We start from the raw sequence: 17,455 nt of genomic DNA on the forward strand, positions 1-17,455 counted from the left end.
GCCATCTCTCCTGCTCTTATTCCTTTTATCTGTCACATTCTCAACCTCTCACTTTCCACTGCGACTGTCCCTGCTGCCTTTAAACATGCTGTGGTCACACCTCTCCTTAAGAAGCCTTCACTCGACCCTACTTGTCCCTCTAATTACCGACCCATCTCCCTCCTTCCTTTTCTCTCCAAATTACTTGAGCATGCTGTTCACCGCCGCTGCCTTGATTTTCTTTCCTCACATGCTATTCTTGACCCACTACAATCTGGTTTTCGCCCTCTCCACTCAACCGAAACTGCGCTTACTAAAGTCTCCAATGACCTATTACTGGCTAAATCCAGAGGTCAATATTCCATCCTCATTCTTCTTGATCTTTCCGCTGCTTTTGACACTGTCGATCACAGCATACTTCTCGATACCCTGTCCTCACTTGGATTCCAGAGCTCTGTCCTTTCCTGGTTCTCTTCCTACCTCTCCCTCCGCACCTTTAGTGTTCACTCTGGTGGATCCTCTTCTACTTCTATCCCTCTGCCTGTCGGCGTACCTCAGGGTTCTGTTCTTGGTCCCCTCCTCTTTTCTATCTACACTTCTTCCCTTGGTTCATTAATCTCATCCCATGGCTTTTCCTACCATCTCTATGCTGATGACTCCCAAATCTACCTTTCTACCCCTGATATCTCACCTTGCATCCAAACCAAAGTTTCAGCGTGCTTGTCTGACATTGCTGTCTGGATGTCTCAACGCCACCTGAAATTAAATATGACCAAAACCGAGCTTCTCATTTTCCCCCCCAAACCCACCTCCCCGCTCCCCCCCGTTTTCTAGTTCTGTTGATGGCTCTCTCATTCTCCCTGTCTCCTCAGCTCAAAACCTTGGGGTCATCTTTGACTCTCCTCTCTCCTTCTCTGCTCATATCCAGCAGATTGCCAAGACCTGTCGTTTCTTTCTTTACAACATCCGTAAAATCCGCCCCTTTCTTTCCGAGCACTCTACCAAAACCCTCATCCACACCCTTGTCACCTCTCGTTTAGACTACTGCAATCTGCTTCTTGCTGGCCTCCCACTTAGTCACCTCTCCCCTCTCCAGTCGGTTCAAAACTCTGCTGCCCGTCTCATCTTCCACCAGGGTTGCTTTACTCATACTACCCCTCTCCTCAAGACCCTTCACTGGCTCCCTATCCGTTTTCGCATCCTGTTCAAACTTCTTCTACTAACCTATAAATGTACTCACTCTGCTGCTCCCCAGTATCTCTCCACACTCGTCCATCCCTACACCCCTTCCCGTGCACTCCGCTCCATGGATAAATCCTTCTTATCTGTTCCCTTCTCCACTACTGCCAACTCCAGACTTCGCGCCTTTTGTCTCGCTGCACCCTACGCCTGGAATAAACTTCCTGAGCCCCTACGTCTTGCCCCATCCTTGGCCACCTTTAAATCTAGACTGAAAGCCCACCTCTTTAACATTGCTTTTGACTCGTAACCACTTGTAACCACTCGCCTCCACCTACCCTCCTCTCTTCCTTCCCGTTCACATTAATTGATTTGCTTACTTTATTTATTTTTGTCTATTAGATTGTAAGCTCTTTGAGCAGGGACTGTCTTTCTTCTATGTTTGTGCAGCGCTGCGTATGCTTTGTAGCGCTATAGAAATGCTAAATAGTAGTAGTAGTAGTAAATATCAGAGAGGAAAGACACAAAAGGTCTCTTGGACAGATAAAGATGGGGCAGGGGGATGGGTAAATCAGTAGAATATACATGGTTAGGAGACTTATCGAGTTTCAGTAGGAGAATGTCCAAAATAGGGGGAATATCAAGCGATACAGGAGAGATTGGTAAGGAGGAAGGACGAGCCCATCTTTCCTCCTCAGAGGGTCTAGGAGAAGAAAATGCAAAATACTCTGGAGGCAAACATTGAGAAAGGAATGCATCCTTGCCCTGACGGTGCCAGGGAATAGGAAGAAAAGGGAATGAGGATGAGCCTGAAGAATGTCAAAGTAGAGTATTTTCTGAATGAAGCAAACGGCAGTTCAAAAGAAGCATAGACAAAGTTAGAAAAGCTAAAAGAAGTTGGTCAGCTGGAAGGGGGGGGGGGGGGGGGGAATGAAGGAACTGAAGAGGCAGCCACTGGTAAAGAAGGCAAACATGGAGTCAGAACAAGGGGGTGGGGCAAGAAGGCAAGTAATGAAAACCCCAGACCACAGGTATGCGCGCCATTGGGACGACATTCAAACACAGACAGGGGATTCAGACGGCAACATGCCAGGAAAAAGAAAAGGTGCAAAGTACTAAGAAAACTGTCCCCCTGTCGTCGCCCAAGGAGCACGACCTGCTCCTTGTGTGCGCTCTTTGGGTCTTTATAAAGATATACTGGTGACATCTCTTGCTCTCTTTCCTCTTAGCTACCTCTACTCTCTTCTGGCATGCCAACATTGCACTGAACAATTTCCTTGTCTGAATTATTAATATAAAGGGTCTTGTCACAACACTGTAAAAGATTCCAGTTTTTGGACAAGCAAAATATCTCAAGATCCTCACTTTCTTCTGGATGTCTGAAGATTTATGCGATCTCTAATGCTCATGTACTAAAACATCTATTTAATAATGTGTCACAATTCTACAAAGGTTTTATTTTCTTCAAAGCCAATATAAACTATTTGAACTTAATTTTTCCTTCTCGGAACATAGGTTTATGATCACTTATTACTATGGGTTAAATCATGCATATACTTTGCCAATTTCATGTCCAAATCTCTGCAGAACCCAAAATAAGTTGTAGGGTCAGAGATTTATCAGATGTGGAAATAAAGAGAACTGGAAAGACGTTTACAGTAAGATAAGTGCAAAACAAAAATCTTGAAAATGTATGTCTCTAACTCAGTATTTTTATGTTATGAATTCCAAAGTTAATATATCAAAATTTAAGTCTGGCAAGTTGAGAGTTCTAGTAGTTCTTACCGGCAAGTATAAACTCCCAACATTCCATGCTGTTATTGTCATGCCATGACTTCCCAAATATTTGTCCTTAGGCATTTCCTGCCATGTTTCTACAAAATAACCAGTTCCCCCCAACTTGGCATACAGTAGAAATGCGCTCCTTATTTTAGACTCTCTCCTGCATGAATTCAAAATGCTGTTCCATTTAGACTGAGGACAATTTTCAGAGGTATTTCTGCACATAAGATAGGATTTTAAGAACAGATATGGGATTTTTTGAAAAATTACATACCAATGTCTATTAGTATAGATCAATTTATCTGTAGAACTAGATTTTCCATTTTTTATTGTTTGCATGAATTTCGTTATCAAAATTGCCAACATATACACCAGCTCTTCTCATACTTATCCAGTATGAGCCCATTGTAAGGCAAAACACAGAGTCCGGACACCAGTTAGCTCGTCGCAGGTCAGCAAGCGAGACCAGGGCCACAAAAACAAGGAGTTTTCTTATACACACACACACACTGAATTGGGTGCATGCCGAGGTTGGATACAAATCTGGAAGGCCATACGGTGTTAAGCTGGGGCTTTTATTCTTTTACTCTTTTCTTTGTTAGTTCAGGAGCAAGTAATTTTTACTCTCACGCAAAGAAACTTCAGCCCAGGTTTTATGAAAAGAAACATGAACTTTACTTGATTTTCTGCAATAAGCAGTTCAAATCCTTTTAGAGTATAACAGGTTAATTTATAATCCAACTTAATATCTTGTAGCAAGAAGACCAGAGCCAAACTCAGGGATATGGTATATCGTAGATCCTCACAAATAAACAATCTGCAACGAGTGTGTAGTTATAACAAAGAAACTATCAAACACATCACTCCAATATAGTGTCACACTGGGGATTCAGATCTGAAGGATAAAATATATTAAATTTTTAAAAATAGCCTCAGTGTAACAGGGAGCCTGACTTTTATGCTCCACTGTAAATATTACCATCACAGGCTTCCACCACCTTCTGAAAAAAAACACAGAGAAAAACTCCCAGAATATTTCAAAAATTCTAAAGAAGTGGGAGAAAAGTCTGTGTTTAAAAAACAGAAGGGAGGGTAACACAATTTAACACAATACAGATCCAAATACCCACAACACTAAATCTCACTATGAATATAAATCACCCAAAGAGACACTAATTAGCAATCCCTCACTAGACTAAAATCCTCATTCAAACAGAGAAGCCTTCCTGCAAGTAAAGAAAACTCAAAATAGAGCAAAAACTCTTATAACATTGCTAGAATTGCTTAAACTTCCATCCTTACTAATGAATGGATTCTAATTCTGACAAAAAGTAAACTTTACTTAGCTCAGAACATCCAAATTGTCCTGACAGAAGTGCAGCCTCATAGGATTTTCATAGATCCTACAATATGTATGGATTTACAACTCCTCCTGTCCATTATCCATCCTTTCTGGGTGAAAACAACCTAAGGCTGTGCCTGCAGGCACTGGAGAAGTAAGCGATCTCCATTGTGGATCAGATCTCCCTGTCTGTCCACTCTCCCCAGAGGTGTACCTCTCTGGGCTACTACCTTGGGCTCCAAACAGGCGCTTTCCTGTTCTTGCTTCCAGGCTGGGGGGGGGGGGGATCCCCTGCTTTCACAACTGGAGCACTCTTCCACGTCCCGGTTAATGCTTGTACCTACAGAAACCTTCACTTAGCTCAGCCTTAGTTTCTTGAACCCATCCAGGACACTTCCTCACCCCAAGGGTCCTGGCGGGGGTAGAGGCAAAGGCCTTGTTTTCTCCCCAACAACAACAATATTTATTAACTTTAAACTCCTCCCCTACTGTCATTCAACAGCCAAGAACATTTCCCTCAGCACTTTTCCCATAAACACTCTCCTTAGGGCTGGGTTTCTCACTATTTCTAACCAGTTTCCCTCCCCCCCCCCCCCCCCAACTCTAGGAAGGAGTTGTTCAATTGTTTAGTAATCCCCATTATAATGGGGAATTATACAAGTATAATAGCAGACCCCCAATTCCCTTCCCTTTCTCATTTACTTCCTCATATTCCCCATCCATCTAAAGCATGAAGACAGCAGCAGTGGTACAATAGTGGCAGCAGTCATCATAGGGCCTTGAGTGTCAGGGTGTATTCACAGACCTCACTACTCTACAGAAAGGTCATACAGAAGGAGGGGTCAGGGCTCGTCTCAGAGACCTCATGCTGACTGCCACTACTGGTCATGGGTTCCCACACATTAAATACCTTCAAAAGAGGAGACAGGTTACAATTCAGGCTTCATGCACCTCTCTTCCTAGGACAGTGACTCTTAGAAGAAATCTGTGAATTTGGATCCAACGCTGCATGATTTTTTTTTGGAGTGGAGGAGTGGCTTAACAGTTAGTACAGAGGGCTGAAAACCAGAGTAACTGGGTTTGAATCTTGGTGCAGCTATCCGTGATCCTGGGAAAGTCAACCATTGCCCCAGGTACAGAATCTTAGATTTCTGACCTCACTAAGGACAGAGACAGAATCTTATTTGTGAGCGCACTAGGTAAAGAGAAAGTACCTATATATAATATGCAAAGCTCTTTGGTTATATCACAGAAAGGTGGTATATCAAATGCATTACCCTTACCCTTCTGGTTTCTTTCCCCTAGGACAGGGGTCCTCAAATCCAGTCCTTGAGGTTCATAACCCAGCTCAGAATTTCCACAATGGATTAGAGGACCCAAGCCCTAGGGTTTCCTGTAGCCCCTTAAGCCTCACAAGATTTTCCTTACTGCATGGGCTTTACCAGCCTGTGACTCAAACATGGCTTTCAGTGCAGTGGTTTAGCCAGTCTAAGACAGAAATCTATCTTTGAACCGCACCATTCATACTATTATACTTCCCTCCCTTTCTGGTGGGAATGCTAATTAGTTCTACACGTAGGCATTAATGTATCAAAATGATTGGAGGTGCCAGACAACACAAATTACCCCTCCTTGATTATAATGAAGGAACTTTCCTAATATTAGGGTGCTCAGCACCCACAGAGCTAGTGCCTATGTTTCTACTACCTCATTTGTGTTGAATGTTCCCTATCCTGGAAAGCTCCTTGTTTTAAATAATGTTATTCCTATACCTAGTACAGCCACTAGAGGTCTCTAACTAACCATTAGATGTAATTGTGAAGTTTCAAAGAATAGATTTTACAGTTTAAAAGAATAGGCACTACTGATCCATAGCAACAGGTATTGCTGTGATTTCCACCAGTACATATAACCAGTAGCAAGCTACAAGGGTCGGTCACTAAGTCATTGTACACAGAAACAAAGTTATATAGTTTGTCAGATTTCACAATAGAATTGACAACATAAAATACATATCAGGAACCTAAAGATCCAACTCAACCGGGATTAGAGGTATGCTAGCAGTGGGAAGGAGTATCTGTTTTGTGAGGAAAGCATGCCTCATAGAATTATTTGCAATCCCTCTGCATCTGTATGTGTGCAAGTATCTGTGTGCGACAGAGAAGAGAAGCAGTTTGAAAGCAGCCATGTTATTTTTCAATTTTTCAATGTATCAAAGTTTCTGCTTCTTCCATAGAAAATCAGTAGACCATCAGGACTAGCCAAAGAGTATCTGACACTCTTATGCAAACCTTCAATCATGTGCACCCACCCCTTCTCTATTCAATCCCCCTCAGGTAATCAACACCTCCCCATTCCCACTCAATCCCCCCTTGACATGACCAGCATTTCTCCTTCCCTCCCTAACCCCTGTTCAGGACTTCATCTCATCTTCATTTCCCTATCCCCATCCCATAGCCAGCATCTCTCCCTTCTTCTCTTCCTCCTGTCATTACCATACCTCTTCCTATGTCCATCCTAGAAGAAGAGCTGCTGTTGGTGTGGGGCCTTTAAACACAGGTACCCACTCAAGTGTTGCAACATCTCACCCATTCTGATGCAGAGCTTCCTGTCTGGGATAAGCCAGCACTTGAACATAGGCTTATGCGTACTGTGCTGATGCCAAAATCACTTGCAAGTTCGGAATTTGAAGAGATAGTGCAGTAGTGGCAGGGGGAAGAGAAGAGATAAGTGGAGAGATGCTGGACACTGGTGAGGGGAAATGAAAGGTTGCTCTCCTACCATGCCACCACCTTCCAAATGCTGCCATCCTAGACGGACACCTAGTTTAGTCCTCCAAACTGGCCCTATAAGCCATTTTTGAAGGGCATTATTTCTCTGAAACTCCCCCCATCTAGTCCCCCATCTAATCCGGCCCATTTTTAAACTTTTGTGTTTTCATCAGATTTTCCTCCCAAGCCAAATTTAGTTCCATTTCATATAGCTTTTGATAAGTCATTTTGAAGACAGATGTTCAACCCCTTATGTATAACTTCTTTCCAATATTCCCATTGGGTTGGAAAGAATACAAGTTTGACCTTTTGAAAAAGTCACAAGATTTTTAGCTTCACAAATCCTACTATGTATTTTAATACATCCAAGCTAAAGTCTGGAAACAAATTGAACTCTCTCATGAATTCTATTCATCAAGAGGTACAATACCTCCTCTGTCTCTGTAATTGAAATACTGAAAAATAAAGTGTGTGGCAATGCATCAAATTGGAGTTGGTTGCAATGGGGTTCTGTGTTATCCTTTCCACAATTATATGAACATTATCCAACTCTGAATCTGTTTCAGCAATTTTTTCAGGAACCGTTCCAAATTATTTGGCTTGAAACAATCCCAGGGAATCTAGCATATATTTCTCTGTGAGAAAATTGTCTTACTCCTCAAATATTCATTACCATTCAAATGTTTCATAATCTTATCCACTGTAAGGATTGTTTTAATTTCCCCATCTTCTGGTTTACCAATATCCTATTAGCAGGGCCGGTCTTAGGCAGAGGCGACCAAGGCGGCCGCATAGGGCCCCACTCTTAGGGGGACCCCACGCGGCGTGCCTCAACTCTGCCTCACTCCGACCGACCCCCGCTCGGATGACCGCATCATGATCCCGCTCGGCCGCCGCTGCTCCGCTCCCGCCACGTTGCAGCACAGTTCTCACCCGCCATCAGCAGCCTCCCGCCTCCCCGGACCCCGACAGTTGCACCGATGGCCCCGACAGAGAGTTGCAGTGCCAGCGCGACGGCCCCAGCTCCCGACAGAGAGTTGTAGCGATGGCTCACCCCAGCGTTTCACTTCCCGCTCAATGTCCCGCCTTCTGATGAGGTATTTCCTGTTTGGCGGGCAGGAGTCACTGAGCGGGAAAGCTGCCTGGAGCCTGGTCGGAGGTGAGCCGGTGTGTGAGTGAGTGCGACTTAAAAATAAATAAAGACAGTCAAGTAGAGCTCGAGCTGGAGCAAGTTTGTGCCACTGCCATTCAAAGGCAAGCCGGGTATGATGATAGCTTTTCTTATAAGGAAGAAGGAAGTTTCAAACCCCTTTTGTGCCATTTTAAAGGTAAATACTATTGCAGTAGTCTATTATTCTCCCATCAGTGATTAAGTCAAAATTCAGTGTTTTATGAAGGGCAGTGACAGGAAAAGATCAAGAGGTTAGCTAAAGTGGTGCGTGTATGTGAGGGGTGGGGACAGGGGCAAGTGGAGAGGGCTAGTAGTGCCAGACTTTACTGTTAATTTGCCCAAAGTTATTGAAAACCTAAAGAATCCCAAGTGGGCAGACTAAAAATTGTCTATCTAAAGGTACTTATCTTGCTATGCTGGCCAGATCATGTGTATTTAGGAGAATTTGAGTTTCCAAAGCAAATAGCATTGTAGCCTCAAGAAAGAGGGGCATTTCTCTAAGCATGTTCAGCTTAGGAGAGGAAAAGAGCACATATAAAATCCATTTCCAAGGAACCTTTTTAAATTAAAAAAAATAGGGGAATTTGAAAGTACTGGATCTTTTCTTAGTATTTTTCCTTTATTCTTCTTTGTTATGAGAATTAGAACTACTAATTATAGTGGATTTGAACTGAAATTCTGGGGGGGGGGGTTCATGATAGCATTGTGCTTATTATTTCAATCAGTTTTTTTTGTACAAGTTGTAGAAGTTTAGCTTCGTCTTTATTTGAAATTTCATAAAACATTTTTCTAAAAATGGAATGATCTTATCAATGGGGTGGAGCTAGGGTGGGGGTGGAGCTATGGTGGGGGTGGGGCTAGGATGGGGCCCCACCAAATTGGTCTGCACAGGGCCCCGCACTTGCTAAGACCGGCCCTGCCTATTAGGCCATAGAAAATTTAAGTCACTGCCCTCCCACCCTCAATATCTCTGCTACATCCAAGCATTGAGTGTCTTATTTCACCTCCTTTGTTTTATGTAGTATGTAGGTCCTCACATATTCTTCATAACATTTTGTTAAAAGTCCTGCCTTTATTTCAGGCAAGTTGTATGAAAAGAACATTTGCTATCTTCCGCATTCTGGAAAGCAATCACAAACAACAAGTTAAGTTCTCGAGAGAAAGCTGAAGCTATATCTTCCTCCTCCTCCTCCAGAGCAACCAGCTTTATCAACTTTTGCCAGTTTCTTTTTATCATTCATCTTCACTGGTCTGTTAGTTTATTTTGGACATATTCTAATTTGATCAGGTGAAGGATGAAAGAGCAGAAATTTCAAATCAGAGCAGCTTGGAACTAATGAGAAAAGAAACTTATACAGATTATATCTTATGACCTCAGTTTCAGAAAGAAACAAAATTCTATATTTCTTGTGAGAGGTAGCCAGAAGTCCATTTTTGGGGTTTCCCAGAGGTGGACTGAGGGGGCCACTAGAATTCTCTCCCCACCTCACATCCCCTGCTGCCAAAATATAATATTACCTTTGCTGTCAGGGATGTCAAGCCCTACCAGTCGAAGACTTCTCCTGCACGAATCCCGCCTGTGCTGAACGAGCAGCATGTAATTCAGCAGGTACGCTTCGGCTGCTAATGCCAGCACTCTGGGGGCTCTAGCCAAAAGCAGAAGGGGCCCCTCTCCCCATGGCTATGCCACTGTTAACAGGAAGCAATAACCGAGTAAGGGGTTGTACACACCTCATATTTTTGGTCTCTGCCTTGAAGAATGTGGGGGGGGGGGGGAGCAGTTGGGTGTTTGACCATTTCATGTGTTTTGGAAAAAAAAATCATGCTGCAATTTCTTCAATTGGGTACTGATGTGAGAAGCAAGAAGAGGATATAAGGTGGTTATGGACAGTTTGTGAACTCTTTTCTGATCTGGTGTTCACTAACCTGCCTTCCCAAATTTCTCAGCACCTGTAGATGTTTATTCTACTCCACTGGCTCTGCCACTGAGAGCACAAGCCCACCCATTGTCCAATGGAAGAATATGGTGAGAACTGTCTGATCTTGATGACCATGAGAACCTGTAGATTCTCAAAACAGTATTGAAATATTGAACCAATATTTTGGTGCATTGCATGTGTAATCCTGCCTGGCCAGGGCTCACAAAAAACAGTTTATACTTCAGATGAACTGGGCACAGGCCAGTGCCAGGACCAGGGCTGGGCTAAATCCTGGTAAGCCGAAGGGTATCTTTCTCTGGGCACTTCCAAGTCCACTCTCATTCAAAAACAACCAGCAGTCGCTCAGTTAAACTTTGACTGTTTTTTCTTAACAACAACTTGGGAAACAGTTCAAAACACAAATTAATATGTACAAGTCAGGGCATATGAACATTTCAGGTCAGCTTCAGACAAAATCTCCTTCCATTGCCAAACAAAATACAGTCATTGATCATCTGCAGCTCGGTTTTCTCTTTCACCTCTGTCCCACCCCAGACCAGGATTCCTCAAACACCAATGAAAGTTCTGCCAGATGTGAGGCTCCCCTGCTCCCACTCCTACTTGGAGTGACTTTTCATGTGGGCACACCGTCTAGTTCCCAAGTTGGGAAGTCCCTGCAGGTACCCTCTGCCCTGTGGCAGGGGCTTCATCCACTGCATGCTACAAAACTCCTCCTTTTTTAGTCCAAGACTTCCCCCTCAGGTTATAGAATATCATCTATGTCTGACAGCAGTTAAGCAGGAGCACTTAATGCTAGCTGAATGGCTGGTGTAAATGCTCATGCCCAAAGTTAGGCATAAAACCTACTAGCATAAGCCCATAGTTAAACACGCCAATTATGTGTGTAATTGCTGATACAGAATTCGAACTCAGCATGCATCACTCCAGCGCCTTATACAGAATTACCCCCATAGTGGATGGAAACTGACAGACGGGGGACTTATAAGTTAACCAGTTGGCAGTGAACATTTAACACCATTCGAATATTGGCCCAACTCTGATTTTAGATGGCAAACTTTTGAAAAGGACATTGAAAAGATAGTATTTGTTCTCAAATAAGGGCTACCAAAACGATGCCTGCCTACATGCAATTCTTACACCAAGAGGTTTAAGAGACACAAAAAATACAGTCTTTGCAGTAAAGGGAAAGGAGAAACTTGACAAACATTCAACTATCTAATGGTCTCCACTAAAATATATTTTGTGTAGGAAGGAAAAGGACAACATGTCATAATATGAAGTTGTAGAAAGGGAGGCTTTGAAGTACTTGTTTACTGAGAAAGTGATGGATGCTTGAAATAGCCTATTTACATAAATGTTATCAAACCGTAAATTCAAGTATGCATTTCCATACCAAAATCCAAATGTTTGTTTACCCAGAATGGGATAGAACTGGGGGAGGAGGTGTAATTGGAAAGCCTACTGTGCTGAATACTGGTTACATCTGCTTTAGTTTCCCCACAGGCAATCAAGGTCAACTAATATAAAACAGTGGTAGGGTTTTGATATACTCTTGGATATGGTTGGAAGGAGATAGTAGATAGCCTGTAGGCTTAACAATTACATTCCCCAAGCTAACAGCAAAATGGATAAGACACAACTTCATCGATATGGTCATGTTTGTAGTAACAGCTGAAAGTGTGAAGTAATGTAGGTGCAGGGCCAGCATTTGGGGTAGGTGGAGGGGGAAGAGTACAGACAGAACTTGCCCTGGGCTCCCAAAGCTTGCATGAAGCTGAAGGAGATACAGCTTGTTGGTGGGCTTTGCCCTCTCTACAAATTTCTGCCATGGGCTCCAGCATGTTTAAAAACACCATCCGTGTGTATGTGGGGGAGCTGGGTAGATTAAATAATCCTTATCTGCTCACCATTGCTACCAATGCTACATTACTGTACACATTTAGGATACTGTAAGAGCCTCCTATCTCCTCATGTGAGCAATAGGCTTTTATTCTTACTCCGATAGTAAGGATGCCCTTGTGATGTCATTATCCTCCATGAAAATAGCTGATTTTGTAAATCATATCTGAATTACGAGAAAGTATAATCAAGTTCCACAGCAGCACACAAATGCTCTATAACCAAACAAAATGCATGCAGCAGCTTAACAGAATGGTTATTAGGTCTACATATATCGGGATCAATCTACCTCACTTTTTCTGAACAATTTGAGCACGAAGGTTTTCACTGGGGGGTTTTTCCCATATTGTGATGGGTCCATTTTCTATCAAAAATTAAAAAAAAAAAAGACTAAAGGGAAAGTAAATATTAACTTGCAGTAGAGTCAGCAAATAAAAACTGAATATGAAAAGAAGATCAAAAATAATTTTGAAACAAAATTGCCTAAATAGAAAAATTCTGTTTATCTTTACAGTAGAGGGATATATAGCTGTAAGACACCAATACAATTAATAGGTTACTCAGCTTAAGTCAGAAAGTATAACTTGTGTCTTACTTCTAATAACTACATATTACTAAACCACAATTAAAATACTATTTAGAAAAAAAAAGTTTTATAGCTACATACCAAAATCATATTGGTCGTCTCTCGTTTCCAGAGGGGTCATCATTTGAGATACCATGTCAGAAAAGGAGTAATGAGATGTTCTCTTTCTGTGGGTGATCATTCCTAGATCTGTAGACAGTCTACTCCATCCTGCACTCTTCTCCAACTTACTGAATGGGGAACTTGGCAGTATCTGCAAGTTTGGTTTATCATTTATGTGAATCTCATTAACCTCTCTCAGAGGAGGTGTAACATCTTCATTTTGATTCCTAAATCTGTGAAATGCATACTCTCTTGCATGTTCATAAGCTTTCATTACCTGATAATTCAACCAGGCCCTGAACTGAGCAAATATGTCTGAAGACTCATTAATTGTATGATATTTACTTATATTATTTTCACTATAGATCATAGTGCTAACATCCTCAGGTACCCACAGTGATAGCTTCTTTGCATCTTGGAAATGGAGAAGTTCTTCAGAGCTTGTGGACAAATTCTCCAAGTCAACATTATGTGAAACATTTGGTGCATACATATTTTCTTCATCTTGTAATACTTGTTGTTGGACCTCAGCCCTTGCAAGTAGAGATCCAAAAAGTGGTGGGACAGTTCTACTTGGCAGTATTTGTTGCAGACCCATATTAAGAATGTTTTTGTGATAACTAACAGATACTCCTGTAGACAATTCATCTTTTAATATACTATTTGCTGCCATAGTAGCAACCTTAAGGTCCATTTTGTCAAGGTCATTCAATCTTGAATTTTCCAGGGTAAGAACTTTGAGATGTTCAAGAGCAGCTGTGAACACCAAATGTATGTCATCAGCAGCTGGTTCAGATTCTTCATAGGGACTACCAGGATAACTTTTTTCTTTAGATGTTCCCACTGCTACCGATTTAAATTGTAGGTGACTAAAAATTCCTGTTTGAATCTCGGTGACTGGTTGAATATTAGACAGCAAGCTTGGACTGATCACACCCTTATAAACTGAATGATTTAAATGCAAAACCTCACTATGCCTATTTGATGTAACAGAACTGAAACTTTTTATCCGAGTACTTAGAACAGTTTGTTCTTTAAGGTCGTCCATCGTGGTTTGAGACATTTGTACAATGGGAAATGTAACGTGGTCAGCACTGGTTTCCCCTGAATTTAGCTTTAGCTCATCCAGGCTAGTCAGTTCATTGGCTTCCTCAATACCTAGTTTATTCCTCAACACTTTTGATTGCAAAATGGTGCCAGCATTTGGAATGTCTGCAGGTTTTATGGGATCAATAAGGTATGGAGTACTTGTATTCGTTTTTGACAGCCAGTCTGAATAAATAGTTTCCCAGTAACTAGCAGTATTAAATGAATTCTGCTTCTCATTTAAGCCACTTAATATTAAGAAATTTGTTTTGGTTTTGAAATACTTTTCTTCGATTGTTAGATAAGCATGAGTATGTTCTAGTTCTATAGATGAAATGGCAGAAGTTTCTTCCCATGGTACTGTTGAAAATTCCATGGAACGATATGTAGCATGTTCTGTATGAGATTTGGGATTAGTGACATTATTTGCTTCCCCTGATAAGTAAGTGATGGGGAAAAAAAAGGGTGGTTGTATTGAAGATTTGTTTTTGCTAATAAGATCCGTTTCCATTACAGCCGTGGGGGCAACCACAGAAGCTAGCCAGGGCAGTCCTGTAGCAGCTTTGGATTCAGTGATGTCATAGGTTTTCTTTACTGAAGCTGCAATACCAATAGTAGAAAGGAAATATCGCTCTGTTGTTTCTAAGATCCCAATACAATTGATTTCCTTTAAATGCGTCATCATAGAAGGAAACAAGCGATAGAGAGTATAAGCTTCAGTGACACTACTGGAATTCACGTCCCTTACAGATGTTGAGGCCGTTATAGAAGAATGAAAGGTCTGGTCAAGAGAAGGTTTAATGTCACTGAGGTAATCTATTTCCTTTGTGGAAGCTTTCAAGTCATTTAAGATACTAACTTCCATTGAAACTGTTGGAACCAAGATGGAAGAAAACAAGGGTTGTAAAGAAACTTTAGAGTCACTCATGTAATCAGTTTCTGTGCCAGATGAAGAAAATAAGGGTTGTACAGAGGTTTCATAGGCACTCATTTTCCTTATATATGCTGAGGTAGCCACAGTAGAAAATAAAGACAGTGGCGTGTAGGGTCTAGTATCACTAACATAAAGCAGTTCCTTTGTAGTTACTGGAGCAACCACAGGATAAAGCAAGAATTTGATTGAAGGGTCAATATCACTGATATAATCTGTTGCCCATCTAGATGCAAAGGCAGGAACAGAAAAGTAAAAGGATTGCCAAGTACAAGGTGTAGTATCATGGACATAATCTATTTCATTTCCAAATGTTGAGACAGTCACAGAAGAAAGTAAATGCTGACTATAAACCATAGTGTCACTGCTGTAAGCCATTTCCTTTACAGACATTGGGACAGTTACAGAACGCAAATATTGTTCTATAAATACTTTAGGGTCCTTGACTCCATTAACTTCCTCCAATTGTACTGGAAGAGTATAACCTTTGATATCACCAACATAATCCATTTTCAGTAATGTTGAAGGACTTGTAGAAGCAAGCAAGGACTGAGAAACATTAGTCTGAATAATGTAATTCGCTCCAGTTACAGATGTTGGGACAGACTGAAAAAAAAAAGTTTGTGCATTAGGTTTTATGTCACCGATATCATCCATTTTACTAAGAGATACTGGAGCAGACTTGGAAGTCAGCAGGAGCTGAGGAATGTGTGTTTTTCTGTGATTTATAGTTTCCAAGGTTTGCTGAATATTAACTGCCATGACACTGATGTAATCTATTGGAGAAGGCAGGGATGGAAGCATGCTTTGCTCTGAAGCTGTTTCAAGGTTACCACTAGAAACTGTTTTTATGATAGTTGCAGAAGTGAAGAGAGAAAATGGAGATTTCTGCATAAAAATATTTGTATTATGACTGTGTTTAGTTTCCTTTAATTTTACTGCATCAGTAATGGAAGACAGTAATGGAATTTTGGTAGATAGTTTAGTATCGTTACTAGATTTGATTTCCCTTACTGGGGTCGGCAACACTATTGAAGAAAGTAATGGACAATGAACAGCAACATCGGTTCCATAGTCTTTAAATATATAATACGATCCATGAAAATATTTGCCTGCATGTTTATGAGAAGAACTGCTAGACAAAAAAACTACATGAACTGCCAAGGCCTGAGCTGCAAACATGTGAGTGATTTTGTTCCAACAGGCATATACAACGGTGTTCTCTACTGTTGATAGTACCCCTTCAAACACTATTTTATCTTCATTCTTATCACAATCTTCATTAGCTATGAAGTTTTTGATGTAAACAACAATATGTTTTCCTGGTCCAGCCCAGATGGTCCAGTTACACCAGATATTAGTTAACGAGTTGTCAGTATGCACTGGAGGGGAAAATTCTCCAAAATCTTGGCTTAGGAATAAATGGCAACTGGTTACCGGAACATACACCAACATTGGTGGTTGTGCAGACTCTGCAGGGGAAAAAAATGCCAAGAGTAAGTTTATTAAGTAGTTTTGAAGGCTATATATTTGTAAGAACATTGACAGGATAAAACCAGTGCAGAAGAGGGTTATCAAAATGGTGGTGCAAGGCCTGCAAGATATACCCCTAGTCCAAGCAACTTACAGAACCCTGGAGAAAGAAAGGTGTGAAACACTCAAATATTAGCAGGCTTCAATAAAATGTATGGTTAACATTTTCTATAATGAAGGATACTTGAGGAAAAAAAGGTCGATATGAAGCTGAAAGAAAGGATACTAAGACTTTTTATTAAAAACTTCTTTACTGGAAGGAAGTAATCCCTTAGAATTGCCCAGCAGAATGTTGGTTAAAGTGACAGAATTCAAGAACATATGCTCTTAATTCTATGAAGTACATCAAACGTTAGGCACCAACTCAGTGCATACCTTTAAGCACTAAATGAAAGTTAAGCATCAACTGAAAAATTAATAAAAACAAATTTAAAAAACCCAGGGTTAACCAGCAGTTTTGTACACAAACTACACATAGGCGCTATTCTGTAAGGTAGGGGCCTAAGTGCTTTAGGGCTTCTTTTACAAAGCCGACAAATGAGAGGAAGCCCATAGAAACTGAATGGGCTTCTTCTCATTTGCTATATCGAGAATCAGCAGCGCGCCTTTGTAAAAGGAGGCCCTTAGTGTGTAACTGCAAGGGGCCATGCTGCACAGTTACATGCAAAAAAAAAAAAAAAAACTTAGAGCACTAAGATGCATACAATTGCCAGTATTTAGGTGTTAATATTTACACCTGCCTTTTACATGGTGTATTCAGTAGTGTACCAAGGGCGGGGTGGGGTGGTGGAGGCAGTTCACCCTAGGTGAGGGCAGCAAAGGGTTGCATGAATAGTCATGTGGCTGTCAGCTCCACCAGTCCCCTGCCCCTGAACAGGAAGTAACATCAGAGGGAGCAGGGGACCGGCAGAGCCGACAGCTACATGACTGCTCATGCACCCCCTTGGTGTTGAGGTCGAAATTGAACTCGGGAACATTTTTTGGAAGGTCTTCATCTCCTGAAGCAGTGGGATAGGCACTGCGAAATGATGGCCAGCGTCGGGGTGACCTTGTTCATTTATACAAAGTGCCATTTTATACAAACTACAAAACTTGTTTCTCAAAAAACTATAAAAGTTTAAGATTCTGTGGATCTGAATTAAAGTTTTTGGAGA

The 17,455-nt window shown here is 41.5% G+C and overlaps 1 protein-coding gene across 2 annotated transcripts in view; it reads right to left on the bottom strand.

Annotated features, from left to right (window-relative positions):
* The window catches only part of LOC115465589, a 96,983-nt gene that overhangs the window by 46,355 nt on the left and 33,173 nt on the right, over nucleotides 1-17,455 (bottom strand). For both annotated transcript variants that reach the window (XM_030196162.1, XM_030196161.1), the window contains exon 3: nucleotides 12,731-16,240. In XM_030196162.1, coding sequence (XP_030052022.1) covers nucleotides 12,731-16,240 — 3,510 coding nt within the window. The remainder of the gene's footprint in view (nucleotides 1-12,730; nucleotides 16,241-17,455) is intronic.

Source organism: Microcaecilia unicolor, chromosome 3 (genome assembly GCF_901765095.1).
Source record: "Microcaecilia unicolor chromosome 3, aMicUni1.1, whole genome shotgun sequence".
NCBI lineage: Eukaryota > Metazoa > Chordata > Amphibia > Gymnophiona > Siphonopidae > Microcaecilia > Microcaecilia unicolor.